The 26,455-nt window shown below is 37.6% G+C and overlaps 3 protein-coding genes across 3 annotated transcripts; 1 reads left to right on the top strand and 2 right to left on the bottom strand.

Annotated features, from left to right (window-relative positions):
- Nucleotides 1–725: 725 nt before the first annotated feature.
- LOC130047874 (protein starmaker-like) lies at nt 726–2,361 on the bottom strand. Its single transcript, XM_056143519.1, has 3 exons — nt 1,669–2,361; nt 1,066–1,609; nt 726–1,015 (listed from the first exon to the last, which is right to left on the bottom strand). Exons 1-3 carry the CDS (start codon nt 2,359–2,361, stop codon nt 726–728), a joined length of 1,527 nt encoding a protein of 508 aa, XP_055999494.1.
- A 1,630-nt stretch (nt 2,362–3,991) lies between these two features.
- On the bottom strand, nt 3,992–18,334 carry LOC125664905 (uncharacterized). Its single transcript, XM_048897703.2, has 9 exons — nt 18,090–18,334; nt 15,873–16,012; nt 13,699–13,734; nt 11,949–12,065; nt 11,440–11,553; nt 10,120–10,328; nt 9,542–9,794; nt 6,794–6,994; nt 3,992–4,651 (listed from the first exon to the last, which is right to left on the bottom strand). Exons 1-9 carry the CDS (start codon nt 18,332–18,334, stop codon nt 4,392–4,394), a joined length of 1,575 nt encoding a protein of 524 aa, XP_048753660.2. The 3' UTR covers nt 3,992–4,391.
- Nucleotides 18,335–21,041: 2,707 nt separating this feature from the next.
- On the top strand, nt 21,042–25,076 carry LOC125680007 (uncharacterized protein K02A2.6-like). The gene has a single exon (XM_048919454.2). The coding sequence runs from the start codon at nt 21,042–21,044 to the stop codon at nt 25,074–25,076; it is 4,035 nt and encodes a 1,344-aa protein (XP_048775411.1).
- The last annotated feature ends 1,379 nt before the right edge of the window (nt 25,077–26,455 follow it).

Genomic DNA, 26,455 nt, shown 5'->3' with positions numbered 1-26,455 from the left:
CATTCTGGTTTTCTGAAAGCAGTACAAGACCGTCCGCATATAGAAGAGAGGTAATTTTCTTTCAAGAAAGATTGACAGAGCCAATGGTTTCTTCATCCAGTAATTTAGAAAAATCGTTCAAAAATATTTGGTCTTAAGACATCACCTTGTCGGACTCCTATCTCTGGTGTATATGGAAGGGTTAACTTGTTCCCTACTTTTATGAAAATATTGTTGTGCTTATACATACTACATAATATGTTGTAGAATAAACCATTGATATTTAATTGTAGGAGTTTTAGTTTAATGCCTTCATGAATGACGGTATCAAATGCCTTGCGAAAGTCTACAAAACATGCATAAAGTAGTTTATTGCCAGTGTTAATTGGTAAGGATATAAATTAGAACTGGTGATTTCATGAAATGTGAAATCACGTTGAAGGATGGCCTCTCCCATGATTTAGTCAAGAAATGTTTTTTCAGGCATTTTTTAATTGTTTAGTCCCTCACCACCTGTTCTTATTAGAATTTTGAAGATTGGACTAAAACATCGTATATTATTATATTTTGTTTGATCATTATATTGTACTAGACTTCTCTCTCCCTCTCCCCTCCCCCCCTCTCTCTCTCCTCCCCCCCCCCCATCTTTTCCGGAAAGGGGGGGGGGCACATGTGGAAGTGAAGCATTTGCCAAAAATATTCAGCTCTTTTTGGAAACAAGACAGAATATAAAATTAGCATTTTGTTCATCTGTTCTGTGCCGGGCTTGAATGACTCTGCGTTGTCTTTGGTGCCTTTCCCTGACTCTGCGTTGTCTTTGGTGCCTTTCCCTGACTCTGCGTTGTCTTTGGTGCCTTTCCCTGACTCTGCGTTGTCTTTGGTGCCTTTCCCTGACTCTGCGTTGTCTTTGGTATCTTTCCCTGACTCTGCGTTGTCTTTGATGTCTTTCCCTGACTCTGCGTTGTCTTTGGTGACTTTCCCTGACTCTGCGTTGTCTTTCCCTGACTCTGCGTTGTCTTTGGTGTCTTTCCCGACTCTACATTATCTTAGACGACTTTCCCTGACTCTGTGTTGTCTTTCCCTGACTTTGCGTTGTCTTTGGTGTCTTTCCCTGACTCTGTATTGTCTTTGGTGTCTTTCCCTGACTCTGCGTTGTCTTTGATGTCTTTCCCTGACTCTGTATTGTCTTTGGTGTCTTTCCCTGACTCTGTATTGTCTTTGGTGTCTTTCCCTGACTCTGAATTGTCTTAGATGTCTTTCCGTGACTGCGTTGTCTTTGGTGTCTTTCCCTGACTCTGCGTTGTCTTTGATGTCTTTCCCTGACTCTTTTTTGTGTCTTTGGTGTCTTTCCCTGACTCTGCGTTGTCTTTGATGTCTTTCCCTGACTCTGCGTTGTCTTTGGTGTCTTTCCCTGACTCTTTTTTGTGTCTTTGGTATCTTTCCCTGACTCTGAGTTGTCTTTGATGTCTTTCCCTGACTCTGCGTTGTTTTTGGTGTCTTTTCCTGACTCTGCGTTGTCTTTGATGTCTTTCCCTGACTCTTTTTTGTGTCTTTGGTATCTTTCCCTGACTCTGCGTTGTCTTTGATGTCTTCCCTGACTTTGCGTTGTCTTTGATGTCTTTCCCTGACTCTGCGTTGTTTTTGGTGTCTTTTCCTGACTCTGCGTTGTCTTTGATGTCTTTCCCTGACTCTTTTTTGTGTCTTTGGTATCTTTCCCTGACTCTGCGTTGTCTTTGATGTCTTCCCTGACTTTGCGTTGTCTTTGATGTCTTTCCCTGACTTTGCGTTGTCTTTGATGTCTTTCCCTGACTCTGCGTTGTCTTTGATGTCTTTCCCTGACTCTTTTTTGTGTCTTTGGTATCTTTCCCTGACTCTGCGTTGTCTTTGATGTCTTCCCTGACTTTGCGTTGTCTTTGATGTCTTTCCCTGACTTTGCGTTGTCTTTGATGTCTTTCCCTGACTCTTTTTTGTGTCTTTGGTGTCTTTCCCTGACTCTGCGTTGTCTTTTCCTGACTCTGTGTTGTCTTTGATGTCTTTCCCTGACTCTGTGTTGTCTTTGATGTCTTTCCCTGACTCTGCGTTGTCTTTGATGTCTTTCCCTGACTCTGTGTTGTCTTTGATGTCTTTCCTTGACTCTGCGTTGTCTTTTCCTGACTCTGTGTTGTCTTTGATGTCTTTCCCTGACTCTGCGTTGTCTTTGATGTCTTTCCCTGACTCTGTGTTGTCTTTGATGTCTTTCCCTGACTCTGTGTTGTCTTTGATGTCTTTCCCTGACTCTGCGTTGTCTTTGATGTCTTTCCCTGACTCTGCGTTGTCTTTGATATCCCCTGAGGAGTTTGTCGTCTTTGGTGTCTCCTTTTGATGTTTATTCTTATCTAGCATATCTATGGTACAGGCTGTCCAGTGGCCCTAAAATTCCTAATTTTTTTCAGTTTTGCTAAAATTCCTAAAAAAAATGTAAAATTCAAGGGGAAATCCTAAAAAAGCCCTTATTTTTCATGTCAATTCCTACTTTTTTATCAGTCTTGAAAAATCAAAATGCATTCATACAAAATGTGTGTTATTAACGTAGATTGCAGTTCTTATTCAGATAATGCTGATGCAGTGAAAGGCAGTTGACCTGTGGATCCATGTGTCAAGCTTGTTTATTGGTTGTGACTTTGTGATAAAGAGTTGAGATTTTAGGTTATAGCCAATAATAGCTGAGACCATGGAACACTGGAATACGCCCTTCCTGTACTTACATCTTATTTGTGTGTCATGTGAGTTTCTTTATTGTCAAATTTGACAAGGTTAGTCCTTTTAAATAATTAAAACTTCCGCAATTTGGTTAAAAATTCCTAATTTTAGCCCTAATTTTTTAAAATTTTACCCCTAAAATTTGCCCTTAGTTTTTGTCCAAGGGTGCTGGACAGCCTGATGGTAACTTGTGTTTTCATGTTTTATATGTACAGTGAGGATAGGTACAGCTTTTAATGTTTTATTTATTTTCTATGTATTATGTGTATAACATTCTGTTGTAAGGTATATATGCATTGTTAAGCACCTTTGAGCGTACATAGTGTATGAAAAGGGTGCTATTATATAAATATTGCATGTAGTTGAGGGTAACATTGAAAATTTTCACCTCGAGAAAACCATTGTCAACCGAGGCGTAGCCGAGGTTGACAATGGTTTCTCAAGGGGTGAAAATTTCAATGTTACCCTCAACTACATGCAATATTTGTTTTATTATACTGAATGTTATGTAAACAGGAAAGCAGAAAAACATACGTCTGTTGACATTTGATCAATCACTGTCATGCAATATTTCGTATATCGATGCGGATATTCCCATTTTTTACAAACGCTCAAATGACGTTGTCTAACAGTCTACGGCGAACCGTACGCGCATAAATTTGACGCATGTGATAATTTTTTTATAATATCACCCGTTGTCAAGTACTGTTACCCGTTGTTAGATACTATCACCCTGGGGCGCGTGTTTTATGTTCTCAGAGGGTAACAATATGTTTTTTCAAATGCTTCTCGACCAATCAGGTTCGAGTATTTTACATGAAAGTATAATAAATAAATATGGTAATATTATCATTTTGACTCTTTTTATTCTTTGGTGTCATCTCTAGACCCTGTGTTGTCTTCTGTTTCCCCTTTTGACTCTGCGGTGTCTTTGGTGACTCTGCGGTGTCTTTGGTGACTCTGCGGTGTATTCCGACGACTCCCTTGTGTTGTCTTTGGTGTCGTCTGTTGAGTCTGTATTGTCTTGAGAGTTCTTTCTGATACACGTTTGATGTTCTATGTGGGATTAAAAGTATGCGACATAGAACACGACCTTTTCCTTCAGGTAGTGCAACTCTCAAGCATCGTCAGAAACCCATGGTCTGTCTTGCGTCCGTCGTGCTACCACTTATTGAGCGTAACAATCCGGACGCGAGACAGACCATGGGTTTCCGACGATGACTCTCATGCGACTTTGCCTTATCATGAGTTCAAACTAGAAAAAACTATATCAATTTCCACTTTACATAGTTCAATTCAATCAATAACCAAAGAAAATGTTTATGTCACAATCTTTTAAAAGGTGTCAGACATATATAAATAGAATCAGAAAAAACACACATTTTCCTTAAACAGCATAATAAAAAGTACACATAAAAACTGGTTCAAATGATAAAATTTTGATGTTTTGCTACAGTTTATATCTTTAAAGTAATCGTGGGGAAATTGTTGCAAAAAGACATACCATCGCATGAGTTATTGCCCTTGACAACATTTTTAAAAAAAATATATTTAATTGATTTTCTTTGCATATTAATTAAAAGGAAACGTTCTCCTGGAAAAAAATGTGTATATTGAATGATCTGTTCAGACTTGGTGCTTTTAACATGATCCATTACGATTAACATTATCCATTACGATGACTTCATCATTAAGTCGCTTAAGATGATGAATCCGAAAAAAGTTGCCAAAATGCCCGCCCCAAGAATCATGCCAACCGCGCGGGCGGAAGGGCGAGAATCATTAACAGATATACGCATTCGTCTTGCCTTTGATGTAGTTGCCTTTATTATAGCAAGCTCTTCTTTCAACTGTTTTATTCTTTTTTGTAGTTTATCTGTTTCTTTCAGTGACGGACCGGTACCAGTTAAGTTACAAGGACACAAACACTGCTCTGAAAATATAGTTAATAATTTTCTTAATGTCTTATAGTGCATATCATTATGTTTTCATTTCAAAGCAAGAACACGAAATATGAGGATACAGAGGTCAATCACCTAAAACGCCCACCTGAGTCGCTTTAGTGGATTCCTTATTCGTGGTACTACACTTGTTTTTTTTTTTTTTGTTTGTTTGTTTGTTGTTGTTTTTTTTTTGTTCTGCAGTCTTCAGACTTAGTTATAGGGACCCATGTGTGAACAAGCTTATTACGAATACTAGTATGTCTTCACTATTAGAATGCTTTACTATTTCAAGAAATTGTTTTCCTTTTTTGAACCGCCGCGGTGGTACAGAGGTTAGAGCGTTCGCCCCGCATGCGGAAGGCCGTGGTTCAAATCCCGGCCGCAACAGACCTAATTCGTTAAAACAGGTTGTGACAGTTCCATCGCCAAACGTTCGGCATCAGGTGTGAATGTCACGGGTCCTCGGAGATTACCTTAAAAACGGATGTCCCGTGTCACAGTAGGTGTGGCACACTAAAGAACCCTCACTTCTCAATGACCATAAGCGACGAGCAAACGCCTAAATTTGAAGCCTTTCACCGGTCTTGGTGACATCTCCATATGAGTGAAAAATTCTCGAGAGAGACGTTAAGGCGGTATGCTACACCAGAGCAATTTGATATGGATGAAAAGTGGAGGATATGTACAACAGTATTTTGAAATTGAAAACTCTCAAATTTACTTTATTTAGTAAAAAAAAAATGCAGTTTAGTAGAAAGCATTCTGTTTTTTATATGAATAGACAAATATTGCTGAGATTTATATTTTCATCCATGTTTTAAAAGAAAGTCAGCCATTGTGACGATGTAGAGTACCTCCTTAAAAAAGATACAATCAATTAATAATCCTTTTTTGAACTTTCCCCACTGTTGTGACCCCGTCCTAACCACGGGACCATTATTGGATAATCTACACTACACGGGGATGCTTTGATACCGATTTGATAGATTAACTATAGTTCAGCTGGACATGTCATTACTGGTGATGTTGATATAGTTGAAAATGAGGACCTCAAATCACTTATTCTAAAAGGTCCTAAATACAGAGAACATCGGTATTTCAATTGGCAACATAACTCCATGAAAGGTAAAGATAACGAACAGTGATCAATCTCATAACTCCTATAATCAATACAAAATGGATAGTTGGGCAAACACGGACCCCTGGACACACCAGAGGTGGGATCAGGTGCCTAGGTGGAGTAGGCATCCCCTGTCGACCGGTCACACCCACAATAACTTTTATTTCATACTATAATATTTTACCCTGTGGTCTTAAAATTTAACCTACTTTTAAAAAATGTAACCTATTAAATATTTTCAGAAGTATTCATGGTAGGGCTTTCATATTTTGTATATAGATTCTTTAAGACAAGACGACCTCGTAATACCATCATATCTTGTGACCTTGACATACTTTCTTTTAAAAAAACCCTTAACTAATCAATATCTCCTGAACTATTTAAGGAAAAGCTTTAAAATATGTATATAGATTTTTATGGCAAGACTTTGACCATGGTCTTATCCAGAACAGCAAGACCGTGTTAGTCATATTGGTGTTGAGGCATTTCTGTTATGTGAATTCATTTTCACTTCATGTTGTGATCCTTTGGGGCTAAGTTGGGCAACAATATGGGATCAAATTGTTCATGGGAATAAAGATTGATAAAAAGATCTTTTAAAAATCACAACAACTGTACAGTGCCCAACTGTACACTAGAATACTTTGTGCCAATGTGATTCAGGTGAGCAATGTGGGCCATGGGTCTCTTGTTGTTAATTTAATAAATTTTAATCTCCTTTAGCCTAGAATACTTTGTGCCAAGATTGGCTAAATGGTTATAGAGGGAAAAGATGAAAATGTGAAAAGTTTACGACGACAACAGAGGATAAATTTCAATGAGAAACTCACTTGAACCTTCGACTCAGATAAACTTAAAAACTGAAAACAGGCGTAGACAAAATATTCAATTCCCTGTACTAAAGAGGCGAGGGTGTGGAGGTAGATGTGAAAAGTTGAACGAAGCTAGGCAACGGACAAACTTCGATCGACCTAAAGGTTCACTGGAGCATTCGATTCAGGTGAACAAATACCTTCACACTCCAAAACGGACGCATTCCAGGTTCCTGCTTCTGTACATAGAAGGGACTGATTTCCAGTTCTCTGTCGATATCCTGAAACGCATTGCAGGAAGATTTCGTCGCCATAGGTAAACATAGTCTCATTGCTCCTTGCATATTTCTTGGTGACTGTGATTTGAAGTCCTAAACTGTGATTGAGAATGCATACCGGAACTACGAATAGAAAGAAATTAAATGTCGCTTTGTTGTTTCGCAAAATATACTCATTTCAGGCATATACTACAGTAAGGCTGCATCAATGCAACTGACTTTGTAAGAAAATGTTTGAATGAAATACTGTGGTTTACTTTCAATAGCAAGAATTCTTGCACAGATAGTAGCTAGTTAAATCTCAATATTGAATAGAGATTTTTGAAATATCCAGTGAGTCTTTATGTATTGCCTCGGATGGACTATTGACTTGATAAATACGGTTAAGTTTCTTTTGTTTCCCAGTAGACCTAAAAATGTAAACGCAGTCAGAAAAAAATGTCTGCAAATGACCACCAGTACATTTTCTTGTAACAATCAATTAAAGGTCTCTTCAAATAAATGATTATATCTTAAGATCTGAATTTTGCGCGCATTAATTCTATTGATAGCATTAATTATTCTGCTAAATTGATGTGTCCACGATTCTTTATTTCCGTGAGTCACAGGGTCATTGAATATACATAAATCCAATTTTATATATGAATTTTATTTACATCTGTATTTTGTTTATCCGGTTTTGTAGTTTAGTTTTAGTGTTTGTTTGCTTTTTTATTCTATCGTCCTGAGGAAGAGACACGTCGTCCCTAAAATTGGACAATTCACTGTTGTTCGTGTCGGTCATTTTTATATACAAAAATGACATTAATGACATTGTGATGTTTACTCCTCCTAGGCACCTGATCCCACCTTTGGTATATCCAGGGGTTCGTGTTTGCCCAACTCTCTATTTTGTATTGCTTATAGGAGTTATGAGATTGATCACTGTTCGTTATCTTCACCTTTCATTAGACGTCTCCATTTGAGTGAAAAATTCTCGAGCGAGACGTTAAGCAAGATACAATCAAGCAATCACCTTTCATTGAGGAGAGTGAGTAGACAACAATTTTTTACAATTTCGATGAACAATTTGAATTAAACAAATAGTATAACACCATTTGGGAATTTCGTAGTTTTCTTGTATATTCCAGAATTTTTCTAAATTTAATCAGTACTTTAGTATTTTTGACACTACGTAATTTAATCAATTTGTAAACACTGGGTTTCGTATAATGACACTTTTTAACATATTTTTTTCTCAAGTCATCATATAGAGGGCATTTTAAAATAAAGTGAAACTCATCCTGTTGGTAGAATTAAAACTCCTGGGTTGGTTTGTAGATATTTGTATATTTAAATCTGCAACATACATGCATATATAAACAGAACATTTTCCCTAGCTGTAATTCATAAAAGGGAATCACCGCCGTATTATAATGCGTCCTTCTTGTACTTTGATTTTACTATATGACATCTTTAGTTTCATGTTATCTGATAACATTTTAATTTCCATTCTTAATTCTAAATTCCTTTTTGCTACATGGCATTCTTACTTTCATGTCACATTATCATATTTCAATTTTCTATTTGCTTTCGTCTTGCTTCATTCTTACATCTTTGATTATAAGTATGACATTCTTAATTTCATCTCACCTTATTGCATTCTGCATTCGTTACACTTTGAATTTTAATTCAGATTTTACTATTTGTCATTCTTAATTTACGCAAGATTCTGATATACTAGTTAATCCAATTATGCTTCATTGCATTTGTCATCTTATGTCTCATTGTTACTCTAGAGGGCACTGCGTTTGCTACAACTGCTCCCCGGATACGGAAACTGACAGTTGGCCAACTTATGGAGAACTCATACCCAAAGAAACTTGTACCCAGAATTTTTACTATAAAAACGACGAAGTTTTTCTTTAGATGATTGATTGAATATTGTTTAACGTCCCTCTCGAGAATATTTCACTCATAGGGAGACGTCACCACTGCCGGTGAAGGGCTGCAAAATTTAAGCCTATGCTCGGCGCTTATGGCCATTGGGCAGGGAGGGATCTTTATCGTGCCACACCTGCTGTGACACGGGACCTCGTTTTTTGCGTTCTCATCCGAAGGACCGCCCCATTTAGTCGCCTCTTACGACAAGCAAGGGGTACTGAGGACTTATTCTAACCCGGATCGAACTCGTGCCCTAATGTAGATAGGATACTTCTCACGAAAGCGTAGTACCCGGATACGACTTTTCCCACTCGCAAGCCAAGTGTCCGATTCGGAAACTTCATGAGAGTAAGCGAATCGGACAATAGGGTTGCAAAGTTGGACTTCTCTAGGAGAACTCGTACCCGAATTCTAGGACCGAGATCTCCTGGGCACTCAGTTCTCCAGGGGCCTGTTTCTCAAAAAGGCATACAACCAGTGGTCTTTGTCTGGACTAAATCAATTATTGCTCTCGACAACTCAGTTGATTTGATGCTCGCATAATTCATATTTCGTGCAATAATTGAAGTAATGATGATAATTAATAACATCTTCAATTACATGTTAATTTGGCGCTCCATATGAGTGCGTATTGAATTAGCAAGAAAAGATTTGGAATTTGAAAAGTTAATTCATAACTGATTTGCCTTTCACAGAATTTCTCAACAACAAAACATTCATTAGCTGGAAGTGTGTGGTGAAAATTACCATAAACACTCATGACAGATATAAGTATGTCAACTTGATTGGTTCTCTGATCCTGGTACCCATCTCCCCAAACTCCTCCAACCAAGAACACCGCAGAATTACTTGCATTTCCGTCAAAGGTTTCGGGTACCCATATCGCCGCAACGGAGTCGTTGTAACCATAAACAACCCCGCCGTATGGAAATTCTTCATTCATAACCGATCCAAGACCATTAAACCGGAAGTTCCTGTTTTTGCCATTCTGTACTTCAATCTAGAAAGATGAATTAACATTCTTGAATTGAACAAGGTTTCTTGACAAAAGGTCAAAATGAACGAACACAAGGTCAAAAACTTAGATAGTCTTCTTCTACTACAACATTCTTTATCAATTGCCATGGCATATAAATATTGTAAAGATTACTTCAAATAATGAAGTACAATAACTTAACTTGTATAATTCAAAATCTGGGATTTATTTTCTTTTTCAATAAGCGTATGGTTCTTTATTAGAAATTTAAAAAAAAAGTACACCAGTCGTGCTATTTGTAAATTTCAGCGTTAATCTGAAAATTTACTTAAAATCTTGTTAAAGGTACCTGGAGAGACATAAATTGTTTTTCCCACAAAGGGCTAGGAAGCTGCAGCACATATTTCAAACCGGGTAGGACTTGCAATGGATCTCGTCTGCTGTGAACAGAGGTAGCAGGAAAATTCCACAGTCGTACAGTCATTGATCCCCGCTTAGCTTTGACGTTCTGATTAGATTCACCCCATCCGTCCATTATTGACAACAAAGTTGCTTTACCTATACAAGTGAAGATAAACGAAGGTTCAGCTCATTATGGTTTGTGGACTTTTGTAAAAATCAATCAACCCCCAAAAAAATCCCAGTTATCTACGGAAGCCGATAGGTGCCAGGGTATAGAATTAATATTTATTTAACTGGCGGCCGCCACTTAATTTATGTATATATATACACACACAATTAAGAGCATTGAATTATTGTTTTTCGATTGTAATGTTAAATACGTAGAACCAAGGGGCTGACCCTCCATTTTTTTGACAACGTTCAATTTCTATTATTTTCACATGCAAACTATAATTATTTTCATATGTGAAATAAGATTAATTGGCGGATTGGCCCCCACCCCCACTCTTTTGGTGGTAGTAATGAATGGTAAAGATGTAATAATGAATGAACTGATCAATTGAAGAATGAACGGAGCCCCCTCCCTCCAATTTAGGAGTACGAAGTTTGGACAAAAGATCCTTTTTTGCTTGTCAACAATTGTAGAAGACAATTTCTCCTCTGACTGTCCCTATACACTTTGAAAAACGATGCTGCGTGTTTGCGTACTATTCTAAATATTTCCAAAATAATCACTCAGCGATACGAATTACATTGTTTTTGCAATTGGCAGCCGCCATATATGAATTAAGTGGCGGCCGCCAGTTAATAAATATGGCGACCGTCAGTTAATAAGTGGCGGCCGCCAGTTAAATTAAGTGGTAGCCGCCACATAAATTAAGTGGCGGCCGCCAGTTAAATAAATATTAATTCTATACCCTGGCACCTATCGGCTTCCGTAGTTATCCATGTAACCAAAAACGTTTTAAGACGTTCTTTATCATTTTATATCTATCATTTGACTTTTAAAAAAACCCAGCACCCTTAATCATTCGCATTTTCGGATTCCACAATCTGTCTTGCGTTTGTCTTCCTACCGCTCTCTGTAAGCAGTAGCGAGACGGACATGAGACAGACCGAGGGTTTCCGAAGATGAATGTTACAATATTGAAAACCGTTGATTCTGTGCTGATACCCTCTTCATATTTAGATGTCGTGTTAACTATATAGAGAAATTAAAATCTTGGGTTCGACTTGGATTGATAATGAATTACATGTATATCGTTACCTGGAAAGTTACTCTCGCAGGCAATCCAATAGCGTACATGCGTTTGACTGTAACCATATAACACCCCACCGTAATGAAGACCTTGTTTTGTAGGCTGCAACATACTCGAAATCCCTGCAAGTAACGGCAGTTTTACAAGGTACGGAATATCTGATCTCCAGGTAAAAAGTCGTTGTATTTTATCAAGTTCAGCTACATATTTTTGAAAAATACTAAATGTACTTTGTAGTATACTGTAAATTTTACTTGTAGCCTACATTATATTCATTTGCTTATAGTCTCCGTGTAAACAAATACGTTCCTTACATAGCGGCATTCAATAGATAAAATCTTATAATTTTAATCTCCTTTCAACAATTTCATCTTTTTCTTCCGTTTTTTCCCAATAATTCATTAGTATCAACACCAATATGAGTTTTAGCAGTGAAATGATACTGAAAGGAAATTATTTACATTATAAAACTTAATGAGTTCGGGAAATAGCCATTCTTCTCGTATTAGGTATATACCTTGTCCCTCAAACACCTTGTGTGTAGTTCCGATGGAAACTTCAATCTGCACTACAACAAGATCCGGATACTTTCCCATGGGATGAGCCAAACTGTCTCCTGTACAGTTGCTGCTCACTGAATTGAAAGAACATCTAATTACCAATTTCCTCGTACGGTTTTGTTTTACATCCCTTCGAAAACTGCTTATTCTTATTGAGGTGTCACCAGCTTTTGAAAGGTAGATCAATTGCATCAGAGTAAAGCCAACACTCATACTTTAGAATGTGACCAAAATCTTCGTTAAAAAGATATCCTTATATTTTATATCGAGATGGACAATCTACCAAATCACGTAATGATGCAGGCAATGTCTGAATTGGACCATCATAATGAAAGCGAGCACATCATTTGGTCAAATTTATACAATTATTGAGTGTTAACTTCTTATATATGTTATTAATGGTAATGTAATAGGAACAAACTTTGTATTTCATACGCAGATAGAAGTCAAAGAGCTCGATACTATAAGGGTCATGATCTGTAGAATCTCCAATCTCATCCGAATATTTCTGTTCCTTTGTTGTTCTACATCCATGGAGAATTTTTACTCATGCAAATACGTTACCAGCTGTGACCCGAGATCTCTGTTAACTGGGGGACCAACTCGAGATGGAACAAGCCCCCCCCCCCCACCACCACCACCACCACCACTAGGCTACTGAAATGCCCAGGATACACACTCATTAAAAATGAAGCCAATTATGCAGAGATTATTCCATGTTCCCTTTGTTTAAATTTACCCATAATACTGTAGGAGACCCCTATACCACTGATAATTTACTCATCACGTCATTCATAAGTTCTTTACAGATCAAAGGTTTCTACTATTTACACCAAACAATGCATCTGAATACACTGCACTGGTCAGATCCATCATAACATCTTCATTAATTACTACCAATAAGGCCGTAATTAAAACCCCTAACTATCTACTATCATGATGAATCGCATGAATGGTGTCAGATGCTAGTATTTCAAGGGCCAACAGGGGTTCCATTTAACTAATTAAACCGTATACCCTTTATGACACTACGTCACAAGGTGGCGACTTTTAAGTTTTGTGAAATTCTTTGTATCGATCGATTTGTTTGTCCATCATCGTAGCTCAGTGGTTAAAGCATTGAGCTAAAAAGAGAAAAGAGAAAAAAAAGCATTGGGCTTGTGAGCCGCAGATCTCGAGTTCAAATCCGCAAGAGTCGTTTGTTCGTATGTGTTGAAATATTTTTTTTTAAATCATGTTTTTATCCAAATTTGCATATTTTTGGCTTTTTGGCATATATACTTATTATATATCATCATATCTTTTATGATTAAATCAATTCGTACTGATTTGAGAAACTATTTCAAGGTGTAATGGGCCACCTTGAGCCAAGGGTAAAGACGACCTTAAGCCTGTTAATTGTAATCACAAGCACAAAATTCGTACCTATTTTGAATTAATAAATTTTACAATTCCATTTTGTACATCGATTCGTAAGCTCCACAAGTCTACAAAAATCCTTATTTAAAAACGAACCTAATTCGATGACTGGACTAACCCAAGATGGCGGAGGAAGATCACGTGATCTCCAAACTTTGACACGAACTGTGATTGAATGATATTTCCTTGCCACATGAACGGGACCTTTCCATTTTTTCGCATTTCCTAAAACATGAGATAAAAACAGACTTTGAAATATGAACAGGATACTGCAATAAATGTCCTTACCTGACGGCTTCCTGTCACTCTGTGGATTATCAAATACTCCCAAGAAAAAATACAAGTCAATGAAATTATGTACGATAGGATATTCTCAAGTCACTGTATACTCAGAAATAGATATAATGCAATATTTATTTATTTATTTTATTTTTTTCTTACATCTCTAAGAAGGTTTTTCACTCGTATTGAGAGGTCACGAGCCGCACGTAACGTACTACAAATAACTATGATTAGCACTTAGAGCCGTAGCAATGAGGGTTCTTTTTCGTGCCGAAACTGACCTAATCTCGGCTGAGGTTCGGCTCGGCTGAATACTTGGACTAACGCCTTCACCGACTTTCGGAGCAGTCCTTCATAATTCATGTCTGGAAATTTACTTCCATTTTCGGCCGGTTCAAGCAATTTTAATTTTGATATGCACTTAGGTGATACTGCTGTTCGCGTCAAATAAGTTAGTTGACTGTTAAACTAACTCCCTATCACTATTAATTTTGCATTGCTTACCGTCTAGGCATGAAAATCCCAAAATGAAAACAGTCACTATATATTCCGTTTCAAATGATGACTTCCATGGCGCAATCTCCCGAAATTGAAGAGTTTCTATAGTCTGTTTTATCAAGTTGTATATCGCTAATTTAGGAGCTCCTCAATTTCGGGAGATAAAATATTACACTATGGAAGTTATCATTTGAACAGTATTTGGTGATAGTTTATTTTATGGAATTTACATACTGAGACGGTAGGCAATGCAGCATTAATAGTGATACAGAGTCGGTTTAATAGCCAACCAACTTATTTGAAACGAAAAGCAGTGTCAACTAAGTGCACATTAATTGCTAGAATCGGCCAAAGCTGTAAGTAAATTTCTAGACATGCATTATAAAGAGCTACACCGAGATTCCATGAAGGCGTCAGTCCAAATATTTAGCCGAGCCGAATCTCAGCCGAGATTAAAGCTTATCGTGACACAGGATCAACACTGGTCATATCCGAGAGACTCGCGACTAGATCATTTCTAAATGTCGAACGTTTGTCGAAGGCTATTTTGTGTCTTTAAGTTTAATACGGCCATGACAGGAGAGCGTCTTGAACTCAAGACCCCCCCCCTTTCCGATCACAAAGTGACCGCTCTAGACATGCATTCAGCTACCGCATACCGCAACCGGTTATGATGCAATGCACAATAAGTCAATGTACCGAATGCGAACGGAACCACGGACAGGGAACCAGCTCAAGGAGGATTCACCATATTGTAGCTTGTGTTAAGAACTTGTTTTAAAAGAAAAAGGCACATTGTTATATATCAAATTTCTTTAGTTATTTTCTGTCGTACATGCATGTATACATATGAATTTTTCATATTTTTATTTCGAATTCATGAATTATGATCTACAATGTTGAAATTAACCTTCAAAGTTGACTTAAACGACATTTCCCCATTTAAGCACAGATTTTGATATGGATTTTGGCTCGGTTTTTTGTCCTTTAAGGCAAGCCTGCCCTTCAAAGTTTGTTGCTAATATTTTGATAGGTTACAATCTTAAGAACATTTTACAATAGTATTTTTAGGACCACCCCTGCCTTGGGATCGAAATTCACACACACAAAAAAAACCGACAAAAAATTAGTGGAACTCTTTTTTATTCATTCATAAAAATATTGAACAAGGCAGTCCCGTATATGTCGCCTTTCTAGATACACAAAAGGCTTTTGACACTGTGTGGAGACACGGTCTCATGTGTAAACTTAGCCGTCTGGGAATTTCCGGTCGTCTATGGACTCTGATTGATGATTGTCATACAAATACCTCCTGTTCTGTTGTAGTGAATCACATAAATTCCAGTTGGTTTCCTGTCTCTCAAGGAGTACGCCAAGGAGGGCTACTTTCTACTTTCCTCTATCTGGTGTTCATCAACGACCTGCTTCATGAAATTCAAAATCAATGTCCGAACATGGGTATTTACAACATTGCTAGTTCTACTCCTGCTCTCGCAGATGACATCTCCTGCATTGCGTTATCACCTTCTGCCATCCAGAAGATTCTCAATACAGCGTTCGTCTACTCCAAAAACTGGAGATTCCAATTTAATGCCGACAAATCTAGTGTTCTTCGATTCTCCCCCTCAACAGCAAAAAACAATACTTCCCCCATATGGTATCTCGGCACTGAACCCGTCTACCTATCCAAAACTTATAACCATCTTGGAATTCTTCTTCAATCCAATCTTGTTCATACTTCACGCCATTTTCAACACTTTTTTCAATCATATAGTTATTCGTATAGTTTCCTTCAATAATCTTGTTTAAATGCATATCCATCCTTTATATAAAAGGCATTAAATTGTAAATTCTCTGCCAAAGCAGTCAAATGGAACTATCCTCGCCGTGGTCGATTTTAATCCAAGAACAACTAGATGCTGTCATAAGACAGTAATACCCGCACACAAGTGTTTGCCTTTAAATATACTCTTCGTCATATTGGTGTTACTGGCAAAGAAGCCACAATCGTTATTTTATAATTAATTAATGCATAAAATGTAAGAGGAGTTCTGGGAACCAAGGTTTTTTGTACAAAAGGCATCATTTTCGACCCCCATTTGGCCCCCAGGGCAAAAATAAAAATTCCAAAACCTTATTGCGCATCTACAGGACACCAGCAACCAATTTCCTAAAGATTATTAGGATACTGCTTAAAACGTAAGAGTTCTGGGGACCTGAGTGTTCTTTTGTGCAAAAATGTCATTTTTCAACCCTCATTTGACCCCAGGGGTGAAAATAAAAATTCCAAAACCTTATTGCACATCTACAGGACACCAGCAATCATCATCCAAAAGATTATTAGGATACTTCTTTTTGTAAGAGGAGTTCTGGGAACAAGGGGTTTTTTTGGATACAAAATCGTCATTTTTCGACCCTTATTTGATCCCTAAGGTGAAAATGAAAATTCCAAAACCTTATTGCACATTTACAGGACACCAGCAATCATTTTCCAAAAGATTATTAGGCTACTGTGTAAATTGTAAGAGGAGTTCTGGGAACCGGGGTTGTGTTAAAAAGCATAATTTTCGACCCCCATTTGGCCCCAGGGTGAAAATGAAAATTCCGAAACCTTATTGCACATCTACAGGACCCAACCAATCATCTTCCAAAAGATGATTGGGCTACTACATGAAATGTAGGAGGAGTTCTGGGAACCAGGTTTTTGTTGAAAAAACGTCATTTTTTGACCCCCGTTTTGCCCCCACGGTAAAATTGAATATTCTAAAACAATATCATATATCTACAGTACACAACCTATCATATTCCAAAAGATCAATTGATTACCACTTGAAATAAAAGAGCAGTTTGAGGAAAAAGAAAGTGTGACAGACGGACGGACGGACCAGGGTAACAACAGTATAACCCAACTTTCTTTAGAAAGTGCGGGTATAATAATAATTAGTTCTGCGTTACTCACGGAAGCACATGTGCGCCGGAAAAAAAGCCTGTCATACAAGAATGTTTGCATTTGTTTGTCCAGAACTGTTGTACATTTCTGTTGTTTGTGAAGTACTGAAGAATCGGAGTATATAATTTATGGGGGAAATATAGATTTCATTTAAATTTGTTTTTATGTTGCAAGAAATAAATGTTTGTAAAATAAATGTATATTAAAAAGGGAGTTAGTTCGAAAGTAGATAGACCGGGTATATACCACTAATCTAAAAAATATGGAATATCATATAGAACTCAAAATGCGAAAACAGTACATGTATCATGCCAGAACATCGTAAGAGGTCTATTACAAATTCACGTGTATGTATATTTATTAAAAGCATTGAAAACCTTAGGTGACAATATGGGTGAGCTTTTTTGTAAAGACTAAAACCACATCCGAGCTAATAGTTTTTTCTTCTTCTGTTACCTGCATTGATCCAAAGTTTATTTTTCAAAAACCCAATTTATATCTAAATATGCTACCCACACTTTAAGTGTTCTATTTTTCTTCTTCACAAAACTATGATTTTTTTGGTTGCATATTTTTACTAGCGTCATTATCATGAGCATTTTATGAGCTTTAACCAAATCTATCTTTATGCCAATTTCCACCAAAAAGCTTAATGCTTGCTGATTTTGACTATGATATATGATTTCACGTTCGATTAAACATGCTTTCCACACATAAATGATTTATATCCATGACTTTTATGCATGTCTAACCAGTGGCGAGTCTAGAGAAGGATTCAACCCCTCCCCCTTTTAAAGGGAGAGAAAAGGTACAAACTTTAGTGTCGCCCCCCCCCCCCTTGAAAATTTTCTGGATCCGCCCTTCCTAACTAAATGCCAAATACAATGTATATATTTAAAGAGGGAAATCGCCCACAAAGCCACGGAGCACACCTGTATAAATACTGTACCACAGATCCCCATCCTTTGACTTCTCATAGTTATTCCAAGTGGGAACAAATAATTCCACAACCGAATGGTCGTATATGAAAGCAACTCCTCCATATTCTTTGTTCAAATCGTCGTCTGCTTGTACGGATCCAAATCCTGGAAATCGCAATCCTTGTGATGTCATTGCTTCCACTACAACTTTCGCTGGTTTTTCCTCTAGATTATGCGAAATTATCACTGTTGCCTTCTGAGAATTTGCAATCATCCTGACCCACTCGCTCACAAAGCTTGGACCGTATTCAATAAAATATCCATCTGTGTTTTTAAGTAAACAGTCCTTCAATGATTAAAGCTATATATATCGTATTAAATGGATATTAACGAAGAAATAAAAATCATGTACTTTTTACCGTATAGCCGATGTTTTTTTGTTTTTTTTGGCGGGTAAATAATTTGGTCTATTTTGACGCTTTCCAAAGGTTTACCAAAATAAAAATCGCTAAATTTAATTACATCAGTATATCATTAGTTATATGGATTCTTGGCAGGGTATATGAACTCATATTTGATCCCTGTCAAAATTTATATTTTCCCAAGCCGTTCGGCGAGGGGGAATATATACATGTACTTTGACAGGGAATATAAGTCCATATACCCTGCCAAGAATCCACATAACGATTATGTCCCACTGTAGAGCGATCAAATTAATGGTATGCCTTGTACACCCAAATCTGCCAAATTTGTGTCCCACCAAAAACTGGTCATACGGTTCAGTAATACATTTTCTGCAATTCAGTTCAGTTGGATTAAAAAGTAATCAAGCCAATCTCCTATTTATCTATCTAGTCTCCGTATAAATTATGTACAGTGTGATTTCTAATTGTAGAAACCATAATTTACCACTTGATTGTCAATTAGATTTATTTGAAAAAAAAAGTATTTCACCAATTTTATTATACAGCTTTGGAATATGGGGTTTTCCAAACATAGATATAGTAGAGAAATTACAATTGAAATTTTGTTAATATGTTTTGAATCTTTTAAATAACTCTACTATACTCCATACTATACTCCAAGTTACATGTTTTATGGAGAATTGGAAAGATACATGGCTTTGAATATAAAGGTACGAATGATTATGTTCTGGGCAAAATTGGTATATTCTAATAAATTGTATACTAAATTATACTTTCTTTTACATAAAATAACCTTCACATCTAGGATGAAATGTATAAAAAAAATATCCGGCCTTGACAAATATGGACTATCCTATATTTGGTTGTTTCATACATTCCTTCAAGGGAAAGGCAACTCTAACCACATTGTTGCTTTTATGAATAAAGTATTATTGACTGATATCGATACAAATGTCTCGAACCTCAACTTGTCATTAAGCAAATGATGGATCCACAGTTTACATAGTCTTTTCTTTTCAGATGACTTGCATGGTTGGGTCAGGAATTTCGAGGGGAAAAAACTTTTTTTCACACCTCCCCTTTGCGTTAGTGTAATTAACTGCTTGACAGGAAGGCATCAACCTATTCATTCGTAAAACCTACCACATGAACATCTTTGAGGATCTTGAATCTTGTCTCACCAAAACCGGAACAGACGGTGTGACGTCAAAATTATTGATTTTTGTGGTCTTGAATACAAAAGAGTTCCACAACTTAGCCAAAATAAATAGCGGGAATTTCATTTTTTAACTTTTTCCAATTAGTACTGAAGTCTATCTAGGCCGTATATCAACAGAATGGCATGACAATTTTTTTTATCATATATATGATTAATCCTATCATTTATCATGTAAAATATTTTGGGTTGCCTTCCACTTTAACTGTAAATTGTTTACGAAATACTGTTTATAAAATATTGTATGTTTAATTTGTACATAAATGATAGGGCGATATTTCTGATTCGCCTAAAGCAATCAACTATAGAATTTTCAAAACAACACTGAGTTTAAAAAGTTATACCATACACCTCTCAAACGAAAAAAAAATATTATGTAAATATGGATGTTGTAATGTCAAACTACCATTTGAAACTGGTAGATAGCATAATATTCCACGACGTGAAAGAAAATGTTCATTTTGCGATTTAGATGAAATTGGAGATGAATATCGTTATCATTTAAAATGTAGATATTCCACCCACGAGAGAATTCTGTTTACCTGAAGTATATCACTTAAATATTAATATATTAAAATATAATAAGCTCATTAACTCAACACATAAAATTTTATTGTTAAAATTATGTAAATGTAAACTTATATAAAGGGCAGAGTCCAACCTCCAGGTTGATTAAGATGTTTGCTAATTGCGTACGTGCTGATTTGTATAGTATATATGTATATTTCTTGTATGTTCTCTACACTGATGTAAATTAGTTTATGAGAATAAAGTCGTTGCCATTGATAAAGAACACCCCATTTGGAAATGTCCATGATCGTGTGACGTCGCAAGCTGAATTTAGAAAGTGCACAATTACATGGCGACGCGAAAGCTTGAACAAGGATGGCCTCTAGACTGCTCGCGAGGCACATTCCGCGTTAAAAGACAGTCAAAGCAAACGGGAAACGAGGGCGAGAAAACCACTGTAAGCAATGGAAGGGGGTTCATGTTTATAATACGATTATATACTGTAAAGGAAATTAATGTTTCTAATAATACATTTCCGCGCGTTTGCGCTTATCCATCATAAACGTCACTCCTTCATAAATATGCATTTATAAATAATCACCGTTTATCCATGGAGCGCCAACTTAACATTTACTTGTAGTGTCGGACTATTACATGTACGAATTGTTTAATATGCATGTATGTTCGAGTACGAGTTAATAAAATCCTAGTTAGTGTTGTGAGAACACGTGTGTGTACTGTTTTGATTAAATTCGGGATTACACAGAAAATCCAACGATTCTACATCTGGCGACGAGGATCAAAAAAACTTTACATGACTGTTTAGCGAAATGGCAACGGCCATAATGACGGATTTAGGTGGAATACCTACATTTGATTGCCACGGGGATCAAACTACAGTCGGTGTGCGATGGACAAAATGGCGGCGCGCATTCGAACTTTTCATAGCAGGAAAAGGCGTGAAGGATGCTGCACAGAAGAAAGCATTACTGTTACATTGTGGTGGGATGGAGATGCAGGACATTTTCTTTACGTTTACACTGGAAGATCCAGGGGAAAATCAGACTGTGTACGATGTCGCGATGAAGAAATTAGACGACCATTTCAAACCACAGGTAAATGATGCATATGAGAGACATTTATTTCGCGCTATGAAACAGTCCCAAAATGAAACAATAGATCAATTTGTTACAAGACTGAGACAAAAAGCTGAATTTTGTGGATATGGCACGAAAACGGATGAGAGTATCAGAGACCAAGTCATTGAAAAATGTAGCTCCTCTGTTCTGAGACGTAAACTTTTAGAAAGGGGTAAGGATCTCACACTCGACAAATTACAAACAATCGCTAGAGCTCTTGAAGCAAGTGAAACACAGGCGTTTACCATGGAAAACATAAAATCTGAAGTGAATCACGTGCAAGTTAAGGGGTCACGTTCATGTAAAGCGTCAGTAACAAAGAAACCAAGTTCAGATAAACGATGCTATAGATGCGATCGAGAAGGACATAACCAATCAAGTGACAGATGTCCAGCAAAAGGGAAAGAGTGTCACAAGTGTGGACGTACAGGTCATTTTGCCAAATGTTGTAAGTCTGGAACTGTGAATAAACCAACTAAGGGGCGCAGTAGGGACCACAATCAAAGGAATTCACACGTTAGATTTGTAGACACTGCTGGGAACCAGGAAGATGACCATGATGATGAATACGCATTTTCGGTGACAGAATTTTCAAAGCAGCCAAGTATCACTGTACAGCTGGGAGGAGTGAGTGCAGAAATGATTATAGACTCAGGCGCAAGCTGTAACGTTATAGACAAGTCTACATGGGAAATCCTGAAAAACAAAAGAATCCAGTGTCAATCACAGCGATCAAGTAAGAGATTATTTTCCTATGGGAGTCAAACACCGATGAATGTCATTGGAACTTTTCTTGCAACTATCTCTGTGGGGTCTAAGTCCGAAGAAGCGGAGTTCATTGTCGTTGAAGAGAAAGGGCAAGCACTCTTGGGACGCGAAACAGCTCTGAAATTAGGCGTTCTGAAACTAGGACCAGATGTTCAAGTGAATACAGTGAGTGACAGTATATTTACAGAGTACAGCGATGTATTTCAGGGATTAGGAAAATTGAAAGATTTCCAATTAGAAATACCGATTGACAAAGAAGTCACACCAGTAGCACAACCTTTGAGGAGAGCACCTTTCAATCTGAGGAGTCTCATAGAGAAGAAACTGGATGAATTGGAGAACCTGGATGTGATCGAGAAAGCAAGCGGACCTACTCCATGGATATCACCTGTAGTCGTGGTACCTAAGAAGAATGACATCAGACTTTGCATTGATATGAGGCAAGCCAATTCTGCGATCATTCGTGAGAGACACCCGATTCCTACAGTCGATGAGGTTCTTCATGTTTTGAATCAGAGTACCATTTTCTCGAAACTGGATATAAAATGGGCGTTCCATCAAGTAGAGCTCTGTAAAGAATCGAGACCAATCACAACTTTTGTAACACATAAAGGATTGTATCGATATAAGAGACTCATGTTTGGAATAAGTTGTGCTCCTGAAATGTACCAAAGAGTGATACAACAAGCTCTCGAAGGATGCGAAGGAGTTAGAAATATATTTGACGACATTGTTGTGCACGGAACATCTGTGGAGGAACATGACGCTAGGCTTAGAAAACTTCTGGACAGGATTAGGGAGAAGGGACTCACCTTAAACAAAGAAAAGTGTAAATTTCGGATGTCAGAAATTGTGTTCATGGGACATTTACTGTCTGCCAGAGGTATAGGACCTGCGAAATCGAAGGTGACAGCTGTAAACGATGCTAGACAACCGGAAACAGCATCTGAAATTCGAGGATTTCTGGGGCTAGTCAATTACAGCTCGAGATTCATCCCAGATCTGGCAACGTTATCCGAGCCGTTGCGTAGGTTAACGAGGAAGGGAGTTCACTTCAATTGGGGCCAGGAACAGGAACATGCTTTCGAGGAATTGAAACGCAGACTCACAAATGCACAGACTTTAGGATACTATGATCCAAAGGCAGAAACAATAGTTATCACCGACGCAAGTCCTGTTGGCTTAGGCGCAGTCCTTGTACAGAAACAAAATGGAGATGAGCGTGTGATATGTTACGCAAGTAGGACTCTATCGGATGTTGAAAAAAGATACTCGCAAACGGAAAAGGAGGCATTGGGCATAGTCTGGGCATGCGAGAGATTTCACATGTACTTATATGGAACAGAATTCGAATTACGCACTGACCATAAACCTTTGGAATTCATCTATTCCAAGAAGTCAAAACCTTGTGCTAGAATTGAAAGATGGGTGTTGAGACTACAAACCTATACCTTCAAAGTGAAGCACATACCTGGAAAACAAAACATCGCAGATTGTTTGTCTCGTATGCCATCCAAAGAAGTTGATCCATTTTTTGTTGAAGACTCTGAGACACATGTAAAATTTGTTGCGGAGACATCTACACCAAATGCAATGTCTACAAGACAAATCGAGCGGGAATCGGATAAGGATCCAGAACTGGTAGATGTTCGCGAGTGTATTCAGACTGGCAAATGGCATAACATACAGGAAAAATTGTATTTGACTGTGCGTGAAGAATTGTGTTGCATTGGAAAACTAATTCTCCGAGGGACCCGAATTGTTATTCCGACTGAATTGCGAACACACGTTTTGGAATTAGCTCACGAAGGTCACCCAGGCATTGTAGTCATGAAGAGGAGATTACGAGCGAAAGTTTGGTGGCCAGGCATAGATCGTGAAGTGGAGAAGTTTGTCAAAACCTGTCATTCATGTCAACTGGTTAGTCAACCACAAGCACCTGAACCGATCAAAACTACGGAATTACCAAATGGACCATGGCAACATATTGCTGTTGACCTCATGACACCATCGTTACCATCAGGAGATCATCTTTTTGTTGCAGTGGACTATTACAGCAGATACATTGAGGTGGAACACATGAAAAGTACAACTACAGACAAGATCATAAGGAGTCTGAAGAGGATGTTCTTAACGCATGGACTACCGTTAAGCATCTCAAGTGATAATGGTCCTCAGTTCATATCTCATGAATTCAAGGAGTTTATGACTGAAAATGATATCTATCACCGGAAAACCACACCTCTTTGGCCACAAGCTAACGGGGAGATTGAACGGCAGAACCGCTCATTGTTAAAACGTATCAAAATCGCGCAAATCGAGAAGAAGGATTGGAAGGAGGAATTATCGTCCTACCTAATGATGTACAGAACAACACCACACAGTATAACAGGAGTCAGTCCTTCGGAACTTCTATTTCGACGGAAAATTCGTACTCGTCTTCCAGGCATTGAAGATTATTCAACTATGACAGACGACCAGGATGTTCGGGATCGCGACTCCGAGAAAAAGGAGAAAGGGAAAATGTATATAGACAATAAACGTGGAGCTAAGGAGAGTGACATAGCTGTTGGAGATTCTGTGTTGTTGAAACAGAAGCCAGGAAACAAGCTCACACCTACGTTTGAAGCAGAACCGTACCATGTTACAGAGAAAACAGGAAACAGTGTGACCGTTGAATCACCAAGTGGAGTTTGCTACAAGAGGAATACCACTCATCTTAAGAAATTTCATGAGCGAGCGAATACGTTTACGAAATCCACAGTTGACGATAAAATTGATGGAAAACGGATCGAAACAAACATTCCGAACTGTGAAACGGCGACAAGAATTTGTGACACCAGTGCTTATACTACGCGTCCGACCGAAGTTCGTGACACAAGTGTTCAAATTACGCGTCCGATCCGAGAACGCAAACTTCCAGACAGGCTTAAAGAATACGAAGTGTCATTTCAGTGAATAGTGATCAAGTGTATTGATGATTCATTGATGTGTACATATGTTTTGCTATTATGTGTTTTCATAACATTTTACAAGTGTTCACAATGTTAATGAAATCAAGTTTCTTTTGACTGTTTTGGTAATTATACAATTTGAAACTATCTCAGTAAGTGGAGAACTGTTTTGACTTTGAGATAATATTTTCTAGTCAGTTCTAGTCAATTGTTTGTGTACTTTCATTCCAAAGAAAAGGAGGGATGTAGTGTCGGACTATTACATGTACGAATTGTTTAATATGCATGTATGTTCGAGTACGAGTTAATAAAATCCTAGTTAGTGTTGTGAGAACACGTGTGTGTACTGTTTTGATTAAATTCGGGATTACACAGAAAATCCAACGATTCTACATTACTCAATTAAAGATCTCTTCAAAAATAAGTGATACCTTCAATTCTAAATCATTGCACACATTCATTGAATTGAATTGTTGACAGCAGGGGCGGATCCAAGAATTGCGGTTACGGGGGGCGCCACTTTATGAGACAGTGGGGTCTGGGCGGCGTCTTGAGGCCCCCAGTGGGTCCAGAGCGAAGCCCCCGGAAGCTCCGGAATTTTACAGATTTTATAGGGCTTGAAATATGTCTCCTAGTTAGTCATTTGTACTATTTTCTATCATTTCTAATAAGGTGAAATTAATAAAATGACGCAAATTTTAAGGTGTTCTGGAACAAAATTAAGTTCTCCCTATAAAGTAATGCAAGAAATCAAAAGATTTTGTCATTTATTTCTCCGGGAGTTGAAGAAATTATTGATTCTTTCATCGTTTAGTACATTTTTCTAAACAAGATACCCAGATTTACCTTTAATTTGAAAATTTTAGGGGGTGGGGGGAGCCGGCTGCTCACCCCCCTTAAATCCGCCACTGGCGAGGGTAAGAAAAAGTTGGCTGTGGGATATTCTAAACGAATATTGAGTTCATCATAAAGATCAGATGTCGCGGTATAAGCTTATCAATCCTCTTTATAGTCTAATAGGTTATTTCTGACCTTGAAACCACGTTCCCTAGCTCCGGATAAGCTACCCATCTCTTTGCAAAAACATAGGCCACCACCATGTTAAGTATCTGGATTTCTTAAGATTCCTAACAATCTTAACATTATCTTAAGATATGACAGTTTTGTGAAACAGCTATGATGGATCTTATGACAAATTTTGGTCTTGAGACAGATCTTAGTCGTAAGATAGTTTTGTGAAACCGGGCCTAGACCAAATTTTGGCAGCATTATAAACTATAAAATAATACGATTTGACAATTTCCACAAATTATATACGGGTATTAAAGGATTAGTGATCTATTTAATGTATGGAGAAGAAGATGATTTTCTAATGCATATTTA

This window comes from Ostrea edulis, chromosome 1 (genome assembly GCF_947568905.1).
Source record: "Ostrea edulis chromosome 1, xbOstEdul1.1, whole genome shotgun sequence".
Classification (NCBI taxonomy): Eukaryota; Metazoa; Mollusca; class Bivalvia; order Ostreida; family Ostreidae; genus Ostrea; species Ostrea edulis.
Note: the sequence above shows the minus strand (reverse complement) of the source record. Positions and strands in the feature narration are given on the sequence as shown.